At 37.7% G+C, this 21,043-nt stretch overlaps 1 protein-coding gene across 3 annotated transcripts; it reads left to right on the forward strand.

The window, feature by feature from the left end:
• Positions 1-401: 401 nt before the first annotated feature.
• Gnpda2 (glucosamine-6-phosphate deaminase 2) lies at positions 402-18,751 on the forward strand. Of its 3 annotated transcripts, none has more exons than XM_048414987.3 (7): positions 402-548; positions 3,011-3,173; positions 6,606-6,707; positions 8,065-8,247; positions 13,589-13,773; positions 15,363-15,537; positions 17,901-18,751. In XM_048414987.3, exons 2-7 carry the CDS (start codon positions 3,050-3,052, stop codon positions 17,960-17,962), a joined length of 831 nt encoding a protein of 276 aa, XP_048270944.1. In that variant the 5' UTR covers positions 402-548; positions 3,011-3,049; the 3' UTR covers positions 17,963-18,751. The 3 variants fall into 3 exon arrangements, with proteins under 3 accessions (XP_048270944.1, XP_048270947.1, XP_048270948.1); XM_048414990.3 differs by having other exon boundaries at positions 13,595-13,773; XM_048414991.3 differs by having other exon boundaries at positions 3,011-3,147.
• Positions 18,752-21,043: the final 2,292 nt, after the last annotated feature.

The following is a 21,043-nucleotide window of genomic DNA, read 5'->3' on the forward strand; positions in this document are numbered from 1 at the left end:
TAACCATCACTGCTTGGCTCCAGGATAAACTCTTTCCTAGTCCCTTTAAGTTAAGAGCTACTTTACGATGTTGAAAAAAAAAAGAAAGAATATTCAATAATTGGGGTAAAGTAATGGAGCTGTTCACTTTATCATACGAGGGCATTGCAGGCCTACAATCAATCTCCTGAAATTCAATCTCTGAAAGACTGAAGGAAAAAGTAGTAGCAGGTGGGTGCTCTGAGAACAGAAGACTCCCCACTAGCCCTTAGCCCTGGTGGAAAGGTGGTTCTGGGCTGGGGAGATGGCTCAGCCATTAAAGGCTAGGCTCACAACCAAAAAATATAATAGTTCGGAAGGGCGGTTCTGCCACAGGTGTGAGTACTTCCCTCTCCCGGGCACCTACGACGGCAGTGCGCCTGCGCGCCGTCCTCCCGGGTCCTTCCTGTGTTTGTGTCTGCATCCGGGTTCCCAGGCTTCTTAACTGCTCACCGGCTGGAGTCGCTGGCTGGTTCTCGGGTGCGTCCGTTACCGCCGCTCCGGTGTCGTCGGAGGCTGCAGGTTTGCGGGTGAGTTTAAAGGGGTGAGGGGGACACAGCTCCGACGCGGGGCTTGGACGGGACTCCAAGCCGCTGAGCCCCTGGGCACGGTGCGGAGTCGGGCGCGCTTGGGGCGACCCTACTCGGCGGCGTCTCTGAGCCCTGGGTGCTGTCGGCCTCAGTGGGGCCACCCAAGGCTTCCAGAGCCTGCGGGCACCGAGTCCTCCTGTCCCAGGCAGGGCAGAGCAGGGCAGCTCTGAACTGTCTGTCCCTAGGTGCGCAGGCGGGGCAGGCAGCCTGGGCATCTGTGACGTGGGGACATCACACCTGCTGGGGTCCGGGGGAGGGTGCTGCAGGAGCTCGGCACACCGCGTGTGTAGATTCCCGGGCTGGCCCCCTGGTTAAAGGGCTGTGAGAGTTCCCTGGTGGAGAAGTTCCCACCCCATAGAAACTTCAGGGACTTGGCTTCTGACCGTCCCTAGGGATGCTCTGCCCAAATGAATCAGCACCTGCAGGAAGCACTTAGCGCCAACTTGGCGTTTTTAATGCTAACTGCTCACGATGCCAGGGTCACAAAGCATCAACAGTTTCGGTTTCTGATGACTGAAAAACCTGGGAAAGGAGCGTCTTAAAAAATCCCAATAAATGTGGAGAAGAATTTATCTTGATTGATGGAGATTCCCTCAGGAATTTTGAAAGCGAACTCTGCCCGTTTAAGAGTAAAAACTGCAAATAACTTGGCTGCGCTTTTGGTCGGAATGGGAATGACTTGGTTGAAACTATTCTCATTTTTGCTCAATTCTAAGAGTCACCTGTGACACCTGTCTCATTAGCTCAAGTCTAAGAGTCACCTGTGACACCTGTCTCATTAGCGCAAGTCTAAGCATCACCCGTGACACCTGTCTCATTAGCTCAAGTCTAAGAATCACCTGCGACACCTAACAGGCTTTTGGACTCCATTTGAGATCTGTTGGAGCTAAGGAGGGAGGCCCAGAGTCATTTAACAAGTGTCATTAGCTATTCTAATTGGATCAAACATTGAGTGCATGGCTATTTGTGTCAGCTACACTTAGTCTAGCTCCCTCCAAAACTCCAAAATAGCTTTGTAATTTCTGCAGAATTTGAATTAATTTCTACATTGAGAGTTGAGAATAATTGCAAGTTGAGGAAGTATTAAGCTTATCGAATGCCTTTTATCAACAGGGTCTTTATCAAATTTGTTTCTGTGGAGCCCTGGACAGTCTTTAATATAGCGAGTGTGATAAACTCAGGGATAACACGGCACCTGGAATATATAATGCCTCTCATTACAGTGCCTTTTCCTTCGGATGTTTGCTGCATAATCATATTAGAAGTAAATAGATACCTTATTGTTGGCTATGACAGCCAGCAGTTGTTTGGGATTGTGGGTGGCACTCTGTAGTTATTTTTGATGTTAGATTTTTGGTATACCTAAATGAAGACGGGGTTCAGTTGTTAGGCTAAGTTTTTAAAAACTTTTTAATTCTTTCCTACAAATGCTGTGTATCCCATATTATTACTGTCCAGGATTCTAGATTATAGTCATCAGACTTTTCGTTGTTTTAGATTTCTAAGTCGTGTTCTTAAGACTAACATTTGGCGTCTGTGTTTTTGTCATGAGACCGTCTGCTTCCCTTAGCTTAAGCATTTGACTGAGTAGTCCATGTGAAGTGTGCAGTTACCAAGCAGGAATGCTGAAGCCTCCATGTCATTAAAGGGTTGGTGTTGGTGACCGAGACATTTAAACGTGAAACTAGAAATCTAAAGCTGAGAATTGTGACTTTCGGATGTAGAACATAGACGTTTTTAGAAGTTATTTTTAAAAAGGAGTAGGCAGTAAGAACTAAAATTGCATTTTTTTGTGAAGAATGTTTCACCCAGAGGTCAGCACTTTCCCTCAAGTATGATCTTAATTAAACCCTAAAATAGTAAAACGTGTGTGTAACTAATGATAATGCACATTATCTCTGGTGGAATTTATTTAACAAAAAAGGAAATTTGATCATTATGGTATTTATAGGGACAATTCTGAGTTTTGGTCAGTAACTCAAAGGTGCAAAGTCATTGTAGTAGTTAACTTGTCGTTGATGAGTGTTGCTCTCTCCAGGGATGGTTGCTTTGGTTAGTGTATATATTATACTTGTATATAGTATAGTCTTATATTTTCATTTGAATTCCACCATGTCCCTTGCCTGCATGACCCCAGGCAGGTTGTATGATCCGTTTCCTCCTCTGTAACGAAGCATTGTTAGAGGGATTAGCATATGCCTCTAAATGACCTAACCCACTGTCCAAACCACAGATCCTCTTTGACAAGAGAATCCTGTTGCTACTATTTCATAAGTATGGATTGTATTTTTATATGTGCATGTCCTCCTTAAGTACTTATTTTTTTAAAAAAATATATTATACAATGTATACTCTGGGTGTCTGAAAGATGTCTAAAGTACTCTGTAATGGGATTTTCACAGGTTTGAACCTCTTGTGCTAAGAACCGTGTATCGTCAATAATGAGACTTGTGATTCTTGATAACTATGACTTGGCCAGTGAATGGGCAGCCAAGTACATCTGCAATTGCATCGTTAAGTTCAAACCTGGACAAGACAGGTATTTTTCACTGGGCTTACCGACAGGTATCAATCATGCTTTCTATTTTATATACTCACGTTATATAAGATTGAGGAAGTTATGGGGCTTTTGTTTTTTATTAAAATACTTTTCATTATCATTCTGTGTCGCTGAACATATTAGTATGTAAAGGCAGAAGTATGTGCAGTCTATTGCAGTATATATGTATGAATCTGTGTTAAAGCTCTGTATTACCCACGCCTCCAGACACTGCGATTTCAGAAAGTACCCTAACTTAAATGGTGATTGTGATGTTTCTGTGCCTGTTTCTAATCTTGAGTTTCTAGTGCACTGCTTTCATTATTCATATAATTCCTTATAACTTAGCTCTTTCATTAGTAACAGGTAAACTAAAGTGCCTCCTGCTATTTCTTGGTTCCATATTACATTCTTTATGATCTCTGATCTTGTTAGACGTTTACTTTTTATTCTTCTGTTATAGAAGTATTTCAGGTGTAAATTTTAAATGCTCTTGTTGTTTTATCACATAAATAATCCCAAATGCCAATTACATGTTCTATTGACTTCAGTTTTCCAGGAAGAGTTGCCTGTAAAGAGAATCAGGTAGTATCACTTGATCTTTTGGCACGTCTATATTGGTAACTTTTGATTTTTTGCAAGCTGTGTGAGACCTAGACTCAGAACTGACTTTTTAAAGTGGCTTCAAGGCATTCATTCCACATACCTCGAGCTGTAGATTCCTTACATGCACAAAAGATAAAGTAGTAATAGTTAAAATAACTTCAGTACTGTTCTGAAGCTCAGCTACAGCAGTGTATGCGCAGATCTTTTGAATGCAGTCAATGCCATATGACTTTAAGCTCTCTTGAGTACTTATTTAAATAGATTATTTTTTTCCTGATCCTCCCTACATGCATTCTAACTGTGTAAAATCTATAGTCATAATTCATTTTACTCACTTGATTTCTATGAATTTTATTTTTCTAGATGATTTTATTTGCTATTTTGCTGTCTCATTTTGTCTAGGGCAGAAGGTCTTGGTGAGAATGACAACGGGATGTTTTTGAGAACTGGGCATAGATACTGCATCCGCACATCAGCAGCCTCATGCTGACTCTGACGACTCAGCACACCTGTATATCTGTGTGCACACTGTGAAAGACTTATGCTCAGGCTACCTATATTAATCATCTTGTCTTAATTATGACACAGAAAAAATTTGAGCTGGGGACAGGCAGGCTTCCAAGTACTGCATGTTAGCAGTGGGTGCTAGACATGTTTCTTATGTGTTTAAATAGACAACTAAAGCACATGCCAGGGGAGAGCCTGAAGACCCTTTGCTGACATCTTATGTGCTCTCCTTGTTGAGCACTGCTGGTGTTTGTGATCTTGACTTCCACCTCTGCTTCTGAAATTGGAACATGCTTGTCTGAGGTTAAAGACAACATCCTGTACATCAGTAATTCTCCCTCCAAGCACAATTTTCTGTATTTTTAAGTGATTTTTTTTTTAAAGACCTGTATATTTTGGGTCTGACTTGCCTGAGGACCTTATTTTCACCATCTCCTTACCCTTAATTGGTTTGGAAGTAGACTGCTTGTTCTAAGGATAAACCTGAACTTTCTGACTTACCGTTTCTCTCATTGTGCTGCCCAATTGGATCTGTGTGTGTTTTGGAAAAGGCACACCTAGTTTTAAATCCCTGGTTTTATTGCCATTTGGTACTTGGCAAATTCATTCATCTTTTCAATCCAGTTCTTACATTTCCAATAAGAAAGAGTCTGCCTGTTTTCCAGGATTCAAGCTTTACGTGAGGGAATGTGTGGAAACAGCTGCATAGCATTTAGCCCTGGGCTAGGCGTGGAGAGAATATCCTTGGACGCTTTTTCTCCATCTTTTGTCTGTCTTAAGATTGCTATGTGGTTGTCAGGATTCCAGCTCTTCATGACTCAGTGGAACTGTTCTCTTAGATCATTCTTTTGGCAAGCAGGATTGTAGCCTTTTATTCTTTAGCACCATACCTTAGAATTACTGAGGTTTTTCTTTATGCCATGATTTTGTACTTTGAATCTGTGTTGTGAGTTCTTCTCAAACAGCAAAAGGCCTAACAAGCTTGGACTCACAGGAGACACCTGTTATGAATTACTTATGGAATCAAGTGCCCATCACAAACAATGAGATGAATTTCTGTAACAGATTTACTCTCATCACCTTTCTCTTTCTAACTACATTGATTAAAAGTCTAGAAAGTAAATGAGTTCTTTATCACTGCCATTGGGGCAGTTTCTCACTTAAGCAAAATTCACATAGCCTTGATCGAATGACTAAGCTTTCTAGCAGTAGGAGGTCCGTGTGCTTCTGGAAATGGAAGAGAAGCATGTGCTCTATCTTCATGACGGTTGTCATGTTAGTGGGCTATAGATCTCTTAAGTTTGGATGGGAAATTTAATCCTACGGCTGGACTTTCGTATTATTACTTATAAGTTCAGATATGCTTAGCCTTAAAATCCATTTTTCATCTGCTTTCTGTATATGTGGTAGTTTTCATTCCAGCCACAGTATTTACAGCCACTTGTTCTGTCTTCTCACGTGAGGAACACCCACTCTTCCTGAAACTCCTCACCCCCTTTCTTGTTTCAGCCAGAGAAGTTTTTTTTACTCTACCAGATTTCTAAATACTGCCTAAGTCTAACTACTGCTCCAGAAATATTCATTTCTGTGGCATTCTTTGTTTTTGTTTTGTGATAATATGTGGCCCAGAAATTCATTCCACCCATGTCTCAGAAGACAGGTCACATGCTAATAAAGGTGTCTTTTTCCTTGGGATTATAGTGAAAAACAAAAAGCAAATTTAATAAATAAAAGGAGAAGGCCCTTCATAAGCTGATAAACTTACCTTTATTGTGTCATATTATGAAGCAAAAACAAAATTGCTTGCTGAATTAAATAATTTTATAGTCCATGTAAAATAAAATAATCACCCTAGCCAGGCGTATTTGCTCTGAGGAGATTTTAGAAGTCCTCTCCATGTCAAAGGGGAGCACTTCTCTTTCTCTGAGCCTTTTAAGGGATACCTGGGGAAGATGAACAGAACAGAAGCAGAGGCACGGGCTGTGCCTCGCTCATGCTTCTGCTCATTTTTCTTTTCAGCAAGTGTGGTGTTCACTTTTCTTTTTACCCGGTGCTCACTCTAAAAGGTTTTAGTCTTATAATTTGTAGTAACGTTTCAAAATACTGAGAACAGGTCAGAATAGCTTTCCAACTTCCATTTTTGTTCATAGGTCACCAACCAAATTATGGTGTAAGAAAATTTCAATGCATCATGGAAAGAAATTACCTATCATGAGCATTAAATCTGTATTTAAGTTGTTTGTCTATTTTGAAATATAGAATGTTACTCATAGAAATTTAAGTATAAATAATTTTTGAACATGTTTTCAAGTTATTTCATTAAATGGACACTTTATCTCTTTTAGGAAGCACACCTCTAGGATGTTATAAAAAACTAATAGAATATCACAAGAGTGGAAACCTCTCATTTAAATATGTGAAGACTTTTAACATGGATGAATATGTAGGTAAGATATATTTGGATATGCTATTTGAATATATTATATATTACATTTTGAATATTCTGAAACTTTAGAATGTGTAATTCCTAGAGCCCTTTGTGTACTGCTTTGTTGGAGAAACTGATTATAGCATAGAATAATGGAAGGAATATAAGGCTTGGAATCTGGAAATGTGCATTCCTTCTGCTGTTTCCTATGATGTGCTCTGAGCGCCTGTCCAGTCACAAGTCATTCATATCCGTTCTCTGCCCATCTCATCTCCTCTGCTTCATTCCTTAAAGTATAATTAAAATTATAGAAAACTAACTGAAATATATGTAAAAGTTAATTCATATAGTTTTTTCTTAAAAACAAACTTGGTGTTAGCACCCACAAAAACTTGTGTAATTTGTTGATTTGCTTAACTTGAAGAATCTATGACGGTGCTTAGAAACCCCTTTCTAAAACCTAAATATGAGTGTGCATTTTCGGTGTCTGTATAAGCAATAGCCAAATAGCTATTATGACTTAGCATTCTTTGCAATCATGTAGGATGAATGCAAGAGAATTGTGGCCACTAGTTAATTCTTTAAAAATATTCTATTATGGGTATAGCTTACACATTGAAGTCTCACCAGCCTGGCTATAACATGACCTTAAAAAAGAAGTCATGAGTATACATGCTAATGTGGAAAGTGAAATCTCAAGAGGCCTCATCCTATACACAGAACTACAGGCAAGTAAATGCAGAGAGTAGGAGAAATACTCTTCCCAGGGAAGGTTATCTTCGAATACCAATTAGTTATTCAGTACCAAATGGTCAGCTCTGAAGACATACATACAGATAACATTATGTATGCACTAAACATGTTGTCAGGAATATATAAACACACACACAGACACACACACTTGTAAAAACAAATAAAAAGAGTCCATGAATTTAAAAGTGTGAAACAGAGTATATGGAAGGTTTTGGAGGAAAGGGAAAAAGGAAATTAAGTAATTCTATTGTGATCTCACACACACACACACACACACACACACAGAAAATGTTAAAAATACAGAAATTAGTACCAGTATTTTCTGTTCCCGTTTCAGAAGTGTATAGTGACTAAGAGGCTAAACTAGATTTTCGACATTTACCTTGTAGACCCTCTATCAGCTGTCTGATTTGAGAGAAGTTCTGTGCTTCATATGTTCATCTACAGAATGAGAATGATAGTAGTATTTTCATGTACATTTACAAAGTAATTGTGTTAGTGTGTAGATACGTAATGTGACACAGGTATATATCAAGGATATGTTTTATGCCAACCATTTTAAAATTAATGTATAGAACAGGTTTTTCTGGGAGTTATATTTTTACTATTAACTTTATATTTAGGACTTCCAAGAAATCATCCTGAAAGCTACCATTCTTATATGTGGAATAACTTTTTTAAGCATGTTGATATAGATCCTAACAATGCTCACATCCTTGATGGGAATGCCGAAGACCTGCAAGCAGAATGTGATGCATTTGAAGAAAAAATAAAAGAAGCCGGAGGAATAGATCTTTTTGTTGGAGGTATGAAAGAAACATTGTTATCATTTTATCTGCTAATATTTGAAATAGTATTTAAAGTAAGTCACCATTGTATAATGTAAATAACACCTGTTAATTGACTGTTAATATCCAGTAATAGAAATAAAATGATTCCAATTTTACTTTATTTTCATTGAAAAGAACAGATAATATAAGTAAAAATAATTTTAAAATTGCAACAGTTAATACATCGTTTAAATTATGCCTGGAGAAGTAGGTCTCCGTGCTTGTTAAACTTTTGATTACCTCTAAGGTCAGCAGTTCACCACATCCTGGAAATGCGCTGCTGGGTCGCTGTGCTGAGTGAAAGCCTGTTTGTTTATTTCTCTGTAGCTCCAACACAGAGAGCTGTGTATATGAGAAATGGGTAGAATTTTATCACATAACTCCATTTATGCTGAGCTCATTCAAGTTGCTTAAGAGTGATGTAAGACTTTGATCACCAGCCTTTAGACAAGTTAAATTCTCCTAGTGCCTTAATACATTCCAAAGGGAATGAATGTTTGGTTAACCAAATTCCAAGTAAAAATTAAAATTATGTATTTATGTGCATGTATGTGTGCATAAACGTACTGAGAATTTGTTCCTTTGTAATAGCTATGACTCTGTTACCAGAATGGAGCAGCTTGAGAAAGCTGTTGCGTCAGAAAAATATAAATCAACTACACTAGAGTCAAAACTGTTTTTTACACTAATGTTTACTATTCTACTGAAATACCAGTGCTCTATACTGCCTTTATATATTTTACACCTAATTAATGAGAAAATTGCACCAGGGGTATATTAAGGTGGATTCATGGTTGCAGTGGCTGAGTATGTTTGCAGTGGTTGGTTGCTTGTGGGATTTGGAGTAAAATTTATATTTGTATCTTCAGTCTCTCTGTATGCCTGGTAAGTTTAGTCTAGATCATGTGCAAGACAGGATTAACTCTTCACTTGCTCAACATTTGTGAAAATTCAATGTATTATAGCATGTTTGAAATGCTTTAGAGTGGTGCTCGGCACCCAGCTAACTCAGGGCCCACTTGAGTGTTTTCCGTGAGCCGTGGAGGCTAAGATAGTGTTGGCCCTGAGTTCATTGAGTTCCCCGAGGTTTTTCCTGAATTACATTATGGATGACCAGACAAGACTGAATGCTTCTCCAAGGAAGTGTTTATCTATGTGTATCAGAGCCAGTGCTGTTCATTTTCTTTTATAGATAGAATTGCTATTTATCTGATCAAAGAATATGTTTGTTACTTTGCATTTTAGATAGTCATCCATTTTAAGTAAATCTTGCCTAGTATTCACTTTAGCGATCCTGTATAATGCGTTCATATTCTAGCTTTATACGTATGGTTTAGTTTTGAGATAATTACCATTTTTATTTGTCAGTATTAAGACTGAGATAATAGATGTTTGGGGATGTTTAAACTTAATTTTGTGATTTCCATATCAAAATAAAATTGCTGGACTATATTATTCCTAAATGATTTATCTTAGTTTTGTTTTTTCCTTTCAAGAAGCACTTTCACTAATTATTATGTTGGAAACATGCCAGGTATTAGAGATATTGAGTAGCTTGATCCAAGGCAAGAGAACTTCCTGGGCAGGGGTTAGGACACCACTGTGCTCTTCTCTACCTTCTAGAAAGCACTCTTCAGTTTAGTAGGTTTTTAAGGTTGCAACTCTCATCCCATATTTCTGGTAGAAACTCATTTCCCATTGCTTTTAAATCATTTCCTCATTTCTTGTGCTTTTGGTCTGTTTCCTAAAAGTAATAAACACTACTTTTCCCTTGTAAGTGAGTGGGATATTAGTTACAATTACGCCTCTCACTGAGTTATTGTCACTTTATTTTTTAAACACCTTTATCTAAGTTTCCTATAGTTATTTCTTTACTACGTCCCAAAGCAGAAAACAGTTTTAAGAAAATTCTTTTCCTCTTTCATTAACATCTTTACTGGAGTCTGATGATCGGCAGCCTGACCTGTTTTTTATGTACTGCCCGGGGAATGCAATTTCTATGCACAGAGAGAGGAATTAGTGTATGCTTCATTTTCCTATTGGAGTAATGATTGTTGAACACGTGCTTGTTCTTGAAAGAATCCCATTTGATTCTTCGCAATTCTGGATCTAGGTAATTATCTTTGGAATTTTTAAGATGAGGCTTGGTATCTGGGTCTTACCACTTACCCTTCTTTTGTTCCAGGGTTTGGTTAATAAAAACACTAAGAACTGCCAAATGGGATCAAAATGTCAGCTTTATTAAAGGTAAAGTTGGAATAGAGATTGTAGGTTGGGCCTGAAGCCAGTGTTTTCCCCTCTACTGTGAACCCAGCTAGGCCTAGAAGAGCAGCCTAAGAGCGTACTTTTGTGCTGTTCTCCCCAGAGGGTTAGATGGGTTCCTGTCCCTGGGTAGAGAGAGAAAGGAGGAAAGAAATAACACTGAGGGCTCCCAGTCTCTGAAGGCAGAAATGGGGAGAAAGGTAAGGTGTATCTTGACTTTCTGAGGAGTCCTCAGCAGTAAGGCACACAACAGTGGGAATTACTTCTTAAAATTTTGATATTTTATTTAAAATTTTTAAAAGGCAGTGGGGAGAACTTTGTATTTTTTAGTCGTTGAAGTCTTGGCTTAGTAATGGGATAACTTGTGGAAGGGGACTAGTAATGTGTTAATTGGAGCGATTCTGATATAATTCACAAAATCTAGTGGAAGGGTCAAACATTGGAAAACACAGAGCCTCAGCTCTCAAAGCAGAGGCTCATTGACTGGCAGCTGTTTGTCCCTTGTTTGGGGTTCCTTTGTTTCCATTCACCAGATAACGATCTGGTTCTAGAGAGTGATTTCCATTGCTTCAGCTTGGAGTCCTTTTCTGTAGGCCACCCTCACTCAAGTATGACGGGGACATAAGAAATTACCTTTGAGACCCACTCCAACCCCGTACCCTTGCAATCTGTAGTGAGGAGTGGAGCAGAAGAGGTGTGGCTGGGAGAAACGGCCGAGCCAACCAAGGAAGAGTATCATGCATTAATTTATTCAACTGTGGTTTATTGAATGCCTCGTGTGTGCAATGCTTGGTTTTGAGTGATAGATTGAGGCACACACAAGCCTTGTTCAGAGGAAACTTACAACCTACCCACAGAACTATAGGAACAAAGCAAGGGTAAATAACAATCCCACCAATGAGTTCTTGAGCTGATGCTGATATCCTAATTTAGATTTGAAGGCCAAAAGAGTTATTAGTTAGCTGAACTTGAAGCAGTATCAGAGCCACAGTCTCTGTGCTAGTTGTGGCGGGAAGCCAGTGTGGAGCTCCTTTTCTGTCAATACCCTTGACCAGAATCCCAGGTTGGCCATGTGCTTCTCAGTGGCCCCGGGTCACCACAAAGAACGTTGACATGAGCCATTGAAGACTTCTGATTTGTTTTCCAAAGCTTTTATATTCCCAGTTCCATGCTTTCTTCTGTTCTCAGATAAAGAGGAAAGTGTTGATATATGTATGTAATATATATATAAATATATATATGAATATGTATATATTGTGTAATAGTGCATTTATAGCCTCAAGAGTAAAGCAGTAATTTGGAAGGCATAGTAAGAAAGGTTTAAGTGCCATTAGAACATACTAGTCTATACTTAGTGCTGGAAACAGTCTTTGAATATTAACTATATTAAAGTCGTCCTTCAAAATGTACTTCCACACATTGGTCATTGACAAATAACATTTTGCTTTATATTGTATTCATTTTTCCTAATTCTTCAAAACTAGATTATAGCTTGCTACATTTTTCATGGCTTGGGAAACTTAAAGTTGTATAGCAAGTATCTGTGAAATACACTTGTTGTCTCTTTAAACATGTGCAGTATAAATGCAAAATACTTTAATTGTTTTTATTGAAGTTTCTGTAAGTCTGACAACAATATAGGTATATTATAAATTTGATTTTTTAAAGGTTTTTGATTTTATGAAGGGAATTACCTCCAATTGTCTTCGAATCAGGAATATTGCATTCATTTTATTCTTTAGAAGCTATCTTAGAATATAGCAGTTGCATATAGTTCACTTTGCTTGTTACCTGTATGTCATGAAATCAGTGCAGCCAGTAACATCTTGCATTTTCTTCTTGCATTATTAAGGAAATGAAATGTAACAGAAAATACCTTATATGACTGCCAGTAAAGCTAAGTGTGGTTTCATGCATTTTATTTGGTTTTATTTTAGGTAGGGGTGTGTGTGCGTGTGTGTGTGTGTGTGTGTGTGTGTGTGTGTGTGTGTGTTAGAGTGAAAAATCAAGAAAGCTTGAAAAACTTAATATCCAAGGTATTATACAATCTATATATTGTCTTATGAGGAAAGAAAACTAAATGGGCACAGTGGTTATTGCCTCACCTAAACATGAATTCAACGAAGCAAAGTGAGAGTATAAAGACCACCGAGTAGTAGTCAGAAGGCTAAGATGTGAGTGTGTTCACTAAACTGTGCTCCTGATGTGCCATTTATTTATTTATTTATTTATTTATTTATTTATTTATTTATTTATTGCTCATCAGTTTATGTGTTTACAGAAAGGTGGCAATGAGGGGAGCATCCATGTTTAATCTGACTAGGTCACAAGATCACCTCCTATTATCTGTTGTGAAAATGCTTCATAAGCCTATAGTGTTATATGTGATGCTTCCCTGTTGGGAGGAGTGGGCTGCTTGTCATCACAGCCGCCCCGCTAGCTTATACCTGAAATAATCACACAGAAATTATTAATTAAATTACTGTTTGGCCCGTTATCTCTAGCCTCTTATTGGCTAACTCGCACATCTTGATTTAACCCATTTTTAATAATCTATATATCACCACGAGTTTGTGGCTTACCGGGAAAGATTCAGCACGTCTGAGCTGGCATCTCCATAGCGGCTCTCTCACTCTGCTTTCTTCCTCCCAGAATTCAGTTCTGCCTCCCTGCCTACCTAAGTTCTGCCCTATCACCAGGCCCAAAGCAGTTTCTTTATTAACCAATTAAAGCAACACAAATACAAAAAGACCTCCTACACCATTTTGCGGGACGAACAAGGCTTCCCTTCTTGTGCTCCTCCTACAACACTTCCCTGCTATTGCTAGAACTGTGCTATTTCATGCTGTGTATACAGCATCTATGGAAATAGTAAATGAAATATGGAAACAAATAATTTTAATATTAGGAATTCAGCTCTAAAAGAAGGTAAGTGTGTTTATGGTGATTTCTTTGCCTTTATAACTATGTTGAAATTTGAGAAAATATATTTACTATATGTTGGAAACGTTTGTTTACTTCATGTTTATATGAGTGACTATATCTGTTTTGAAAGGAATAGGTCCAGATGGTCATATTGCTTTCAATGAGCCAGGATCCAGTTTAGTTTCGAGAACAAGATTAAAGACCCTAGCTATGGACACCATTTTGGCAAATGCTAAATATTTTGATGGAGATTTATCAAAAGTACCAACCATGGCTTTAACTGTTGGTGTGGGGACAGTGATGGATGCTAGGGAGGTAAGAAATGTTCTTTGATCATTTTTCTTTGATGTTGAAAACTTACGGCGTTAAATATTTTAGGTCTATCCAATTTTCAATAAAAATGCTTAAGTTTCCAGCATTTAACTTTTGTCATGCTCATTGACTTGTAAAGAATCAACGTAAGTCTGCAGTTATAAACCAAGCCCCAGAGCCACCCATTCATGCTTCAATTCGAGGTATTAAAATCTTAGTAACTCTGATTTGCTGCCATTGGAATAGTCTTGTGAAAGGGCAGGTAGGACAGTGGTGCAGAGCAAATGCCCTGCATAGTTTTGCAGCACATGGGATTGATTACAGTGCTTCATGACTATACTTAGGAGGACTGGCTGCATTGGTTTCCCGCAACTCCATTCCCGAGGCCCACATACTTGAAGGAGAAAGCTGATTGATGGATGTGCACACACACAAATAAGTACAAGGCCATTTAATATTTTAAAGAAGCATTATAGAGATCCAGCTGCCTTCTGAGGACTTCTGTGAGATCATTGGCATACTGGTGACCAAACAAACTTTCATTACTGACTAATGTTTCAGAGATTAGAAAAGACCTGAGATAGCCAGTGATGTGTATGTCTTAGTGCATGTAGTACACACACATTTCATTTCGCTTGTTTCTGTAACAAATATTTCATTCTTTAGACAATACTCTGTCCAACAATGTCCAGCAAGGAAAATGTACAGATTCATTAATATTTTGCTTATCTTACATCAAATTAGTTAATTTTTGTTGTAAAAGACAGTTGATTTTAGATAAGGTGATACATTTAACTTTAGTTAAGATTCACCTTCACATAGAAAATCATTTTGAATTATGATTTTAAAAAGAAATAGAATACCTTGATCCATTCATCTTTCATTTTCTGTAATTTAGAATACCTAGTCATAAAGTACTCATACATAATACCCTTTTTTATTTTAAATACTTTAGAACTGCAATCATTTTAATGTTTAATAATCGTAATGTTTTTGTCACTCAACTACAAGCATCTCATAAGCATACTAATTCAGTGCTCACCTTTAAAGTTTTATGGTTAATCCTAATTAAAAAGAGAACTGTTAATGTAGGCACATATCCTCAGTTGTGGGAGGAGAGCTGAAAGATTGTAAGATCCTTGCTGACACACACTCCCATGTTTCTTGAATTAGTTCACAAGTGCTGAGAAATTTAAAAACCAGGACCTTGCAATTTCTATAATTTCCAAAGAGTATCATGTGCTTTTAAGTCAGTGTCTGTCTTTCAACAGATCTGAATTCTTAAATTCAGTAGTTTGTGTTTAGAACAACTTTAAAGATCATCACATTCATTAGGTGAAAGTTCAGGTTTCTCTAGCCAGCTTTTACATAAAACCCTTGCTTTTCTAATGTAAGATATTTCTTAACTGAACTAGAGAGATTTGGGGTGTTAGCTCATATTATATAAATTTGTTGAAGACACATACTTTTGTTCCCCCCAGACATGTCTTTTACATATCAGTACTAAAGTGTAAACTCTAGTCTTCACTTTTGTGTTATCATAGAGCTTCCTAATTTCTTTTAATTAACAAGTGACACTCTGGATTCTGCAGGTGATGATCCTTATAACAGGTGCACACAAAGCATTTGCCCTGTACAAAGCCATCGAGGAGGGAGTCAATCACATGTGGACTGTTTCAGCTTTCCAACAGCATCCCCGAACGATTTTTGTATGTGATGAAGATGCTACTTTAGAATTAAGAGTTAAAACTGTGAAATACTTTAAAGGTGAGCATTGAACTAGTGTGCGTCTGAGATGCTTGTAGTGGGTGACAATTTAATGCTGGGGATGTTAATCTTACAGTTCAGCTTGTTGAAACCTGGCATTGTGCTAACACACTAAGCAGGTTTTTCAAGGAATAAAACTTCTATAATAGTTTTCAGAACTTCCATGACGTTCACTGAAATTCAGTGAATGAAGTATTTTAGTTTCATATTGAATATTCAAGACTAAATAACTCAGTACTGTCCTTTCTGGGTTTTTCGTTTGGTAACATTTGAGAGGTCTACCTTATCCTTCTGTGACCTAATTCATGGTTAAAAAACATCACCTGCTATCCCATCTAAGCTTCCTGATGTCATACGATCCCATTCCGGGATGTTACAGTTGGTATTATAGTGGGTATACTTTAAAACAGCATGGTATACATAGCAAAACAACAACTTTGGTTGCTTAGACTTCTACATGTAGATTTTCTGTAGTCTGATTATTTTCGTATTTTATTGGTAGTGGGCTTTAAATAGGAAAATACTTGTGACATAATGAACACTTTAGGTGGCTTCAGAGAGCATTTAGAACACACTAAGCTTAGTGTTTCCTGATTATGAGTGAACCTATAGGCAAGTTCAAACACATAAAGTGTAGAGGACTTGTTTAGAGCAGTTGAGTATTGAATATTAATTTAAGTCAGTGGTTCATAAAATGTATAGTACATATTACAATTCTGGGACATGGATAAATATACACTTTTGTTGTAACTTTAACAAGTGTTAGAAAATGTATATTTCATAAATCTTGCTGAAAGAAAAGGTAACAAAGCTGCTGTATTTTACTGACTACAACTTGACTGAAATCAGGATGGGATGGATACGTAAAATAGACTTTTGGCATATAACCGAAATAATTTTATGGCTGGTTACTACAGCTTGAACTGTATTAAAGGGTCACAGCATAAGGGAAGTTGAGAACCACTGCTTTAGATGAGCATCTACGAAATGGCACATGTAAGTCACATGGCTTACCTTTGGGGGGTCCCCTCTACGTTTGGGCCTTGTGATGTTCAAGGTGCTGACTGAATTTTGAAGCGAGCTCTGAGAACTCAACCTTCTCATTTTCAGTTGCTCCAGAGAATGCAATGCTGCTCCATCCCTTATTTGAAGATGCCTCTTGGGTTTTTCTCTAATTGGACCACTTCCCAGTGCCATTTGCTAGTTCTCTTGAAGTGATCTTCCACACTGTGTGGATTTCGGAGTGCTTTTTGCAGCCCCCTAAACAAGGACCATGCACTTCTAGCACTTTTCTCTCAAATCCAATACCCAGTTTTCTGAAGAAACTCAATACCTTCCCTACAGTTTTTTAAAGTGTGTAATGACCTGGAAAATTTAACTTCTTTGCTTTCCAAGCTACAAAACTCTTATTTAGCTCACTGATTGTGTAAGATGATATTGTAAGGATAGTGTAACTCAGAGAGAAGCTTTAATGACTCACAAACACACATATCCATTAGAACATAAATTTTTAAATTTGCCTACATTTAAATGTTTTATTTCCACTCAAAATATGCATACTAACTATAAAATGATTTTTGAAGTCAACTTAAATTTAGAATCTAAGTTTCTGTCTCAAATCATCTAAAACAGATGTCTCCATTGTGTTGATAAACATCATCAGCAGGTTATGGGTAAGCTTGTAATCACCCAGTTCTGTAAATACATTGCAAAGTCTATATAGAGGCTGGGGACATGGCTTAGCTGGAAATGCGCCTGCATCACAATTGTAAAGAACCATATATGGATCCGCCAGTAACTACATCAAAAGGCAAAAGCATGGTGGTGCATGCCTGTTACTCTAGAACTGGGCGTCAGACACAAGATCTCTGGAACTTGCTGAGCAGCAAGTTCCTCCCAGTTAATGATCTCCCTAATCAGTGAGGTGCAGTGATAAAGGGCAGACCTTGACTCTTGGCACCCCTACACATATGCAAATATGTTAACACATGCACCCCCTCCCCAAAAACATGTATAGAGTAGTATTTTGGAAGAGAGGGCTATCTTATTATGACAGTTCTGGGTCCCTTGTCATCAACTAGAGCAACTGCCATAAAATAAAACATAAACTTCTAGATAGCGAATTAACCAATCATATTCAAGTTCACCAGCCTGCCATTCTAATCTTCCTCAAGACAAGAACTGAAGCTGCACTGGAACTCCGGTACCTGGACTGTTCTAGATCTACACTAATTTATAAGTTATATTTCTTCAACAGTTTTGGTAGACTCTGTCATAAGAATGAAATATTATAGCATATAAATCATAAGTAAAAGTCCAAAATTAGCAAAAATGTAACTAGGATTGTTTTTTTTTTCTTTAAGGTTTAATGCATGTGCATAATAAACTCGTGGATCCACTATACAGTATGAAAGAAGAAAACTGAAGGAAATGGAGCAAAATTCTGCTTGGAAAAGAACATTTTCTTACTAGATGAATTTTCAGCTTACGCAATACGATAAAAAATGGGGAAATATAAAAACATTTAAATAGAGAAGAAAACAGCGTGTATTAAACATTCCATATTTAGAATGTCTGCTTTACACTAGGGTCTAGAACCAAGTGGATCCCCAAACTGGTGGGCATTTATAAAGTATAGAAGCTATATAGCTACCTATAAACAGCATAGCAGCGAAATGTCTGCATTTAAGAGATTCTTCCCAGGTACTGCCAGTGACTTAATTTCTGACTTATTTACAAGAAGACACGCCAACCCTTTTCAGTGTCATAGAAGCCTTCACTTTTGGAATGTATTTTTTTGTGCATCACACATATGCTTTTGCCTGTAGTTGCCTTAGTCATCTCTCTGCAGTGTTTCTGGACATCAGAAGTCCTGCCATTCATTGACCAAGGAAATCTGAAGAGATGACAGTGTCCCCCAGTAGTTTACATCCTTTCAGAAAGGATCTGTAAGTGCATGCTTCTATGCACCTTCCTATGTAGGACTTTTTTACACATATGCTTATTTTTATTTAATGACTTGGATCAGTGCCCTTAATATTGGCAAGTATCAGCTTTATACTTAGCTATAAGGAATTCCTTTTGAAGAACATTTTCTGATTAAATTTTATAAATCATCCTTATATATGTCTAAAGAAATAATTACTGTAAATGTTTAAATTGCAAAAACTTGTATAATTAAGTTGCAAATAAAAATATTGTTTTCTACCTTTAACTCAAAGTTTACAATAAAAGAAGTATCTAATTTTGTTTCTAAATGTGAAATAACATTCATTGGGAGATTCAGTCAGTTCATGGTACCCATGACACTGCATTTGCTTCTAATTTGCCATCGTGTAGTTAGGAAACTAAAAAGATAGTTTATGTTGTTTTTTACTCTTTTAGGTTTTTGGTCTTTGGGGGCCTCACTACCCAACTCGCAGATAAATCACACACAGAGTCTTATTCTTACTTTCGAATGCAGGGCCTTAGCATGGGCTTGTTTCTCGCCAGCTTTTCTTAAATTATCCCATCTACCTTTTCTTCTGGGCTTTTTTCTTTTCTTACTCCTGTAATCTTACGTTCACTCTTACTCTGTGGATGGCTGGGTGACTGGCCTTTTCTTGCTCCCCTTTCTTCCAGATTTCTCCTATTTATACTGCCTGCCTGCGATCCCCACCTGTCCTTTCTCCTGCCTGACCATCAGGTGTTTTAGATAGGCAAAGAATCACAGCTCTAACAAATGCTGCATAAACAAAGCAAAACATTTTACATCATTAAACAAATGCTCCACACCATAAACAAATGTAACACACCTCAAAATAATTTACAACAGACAGTACCAAAGAAGAAATAAAATATGGAGGCTGGAGAGATGGCTGAGCAATTGAGAGCACTTGTTGCTCTTGCAAAGGACCATGGTTTAGTTCCCAGCACACACATGGTGGCACACAAACCCATTGTAGCTCACGTTCTAAAGAATTCTCTAATGCCCTCATTTGGGCCCCCAAGGGCACCAGACACATAAGTGGTACATACATACAAGAATGCAAGCATTAATACATTCACAAAATAATGGTGCTTTAATACCCAGTGATCTTAACAGCCTTGTTCCTGTGTACAAAAGTAAGTCCATTTATAGAAAAATATATATTTGGAAGATACTGAAGCATGGGAATATGAAGGTGTTATAAAAATTGCTGCAAGCTGGGACGCCCTGTACAAAGGGGTTTCACATGAGTCCAGAGCACTTAAAATACATATTCTGTCACCTGTTCAGACTCATCATTATATGTCTTCTGAACTTCAAATACATATTTTGAAAAACACAAAATAGGAATATTATAAATTATACTAAAATTTTCTAAATCACTTAGGCCTCCCTGCTTGCTTAAAACTGTAGCACCATTCATTCAGGCAGGTGCCCTATAGTGTTCTTCCTCTGTCACCCTCCTATCTCAGTCCCATAATATACATCTCAGTCACAGTGCACTGTTACCTTCTCACTGCTTGGACAAAATACTTGGTAGAAACATAGTATGTTCAAAAGGAATCCCTATGTCCTTAACGTATTTTAACTAATCAATCAGCATCCTGTACCAGTGATTTTGGCTGTACAGCATGTTTAACAGTTTCTTTTGATGTATCATTACTTTCATGCTCCAAAGACCTAAAATGAGTCATCTTATAGTTCTGATATTGTCTAATACAGTCATGTCCTCAAGTGCCTCAGCATGTCTCTAGCCATTGTAGCTTCCTAACTCAACATGGGGTACTATTAAAGAGTGTAGAAGCCTACTGACATTTCATATAAAGCAAAAATCTTTGAAGAAAGAAATTGCTTGAATTCCATCTGTCACCTGGGAGTATAAATAGCAACATCTCACCCTCTACTGTTGCCTCGATTCAGTTCTATTCTGTGACAGCACAGTGGGCAACCTGTGCCGAACCTAATGCAACAATTTTTAATCATACAACTATACACATTTTCGTGGTATTAGAATGCAGGGGAATACACTCAAGGCATAAAACTCAAGATTAACACTGGGAAATAACCATGGAGCAGTAGATAAGCTTATGCTAAAAAATAAGACTAAAATAATATTTTCCACATATTACAATTAAGGCTAATTCAGAGTTAGTAAACAGCCCAGATCAAAAAAGTTCAGATGTTACAGTGCAGATATGGTTGGTATATTAGGACACACATGCTTCAACTTTTGACTTTTCTTTAGCAATAATGTAGGAACGTTTTTTTGTTGTTCTTGTTTTGTTTTTTTTGAGACAGTTTCTCTGTAGCTTTGTAGTTTCTCTGTAGAACTTTTTGTAGTTCTCTGTCCTGGAACTAGCTCTTGTACACCAGGCTGGCCTTGAACTCAGAGATCCACCTGCCTCTGCCTCCAGAGTGCTGGGATTAATGGCGTGCACCACCACCACCTGGCAGAACAGAACATTTTTTTAACCAACTCATAGTTTCAAATATGTTGCCAGTTTAAAAAACACTCTTGTGGGAATTTGGTATTTCACA

The sequence above is a fragment of the Myodes glareolus genome, chromosome 8 (genome assembly GCF_982192425.1).
Source record: "Myodes glareolus chromosome 8, mMyoGla1.1, whole genome shotgun sequence".
Taxonomy (NCBI): Eukaryota; Metazoa; Chordata; class Mammalia; order Rodentia; family Cricetidae; genus Myodes; species Myodes glareolus.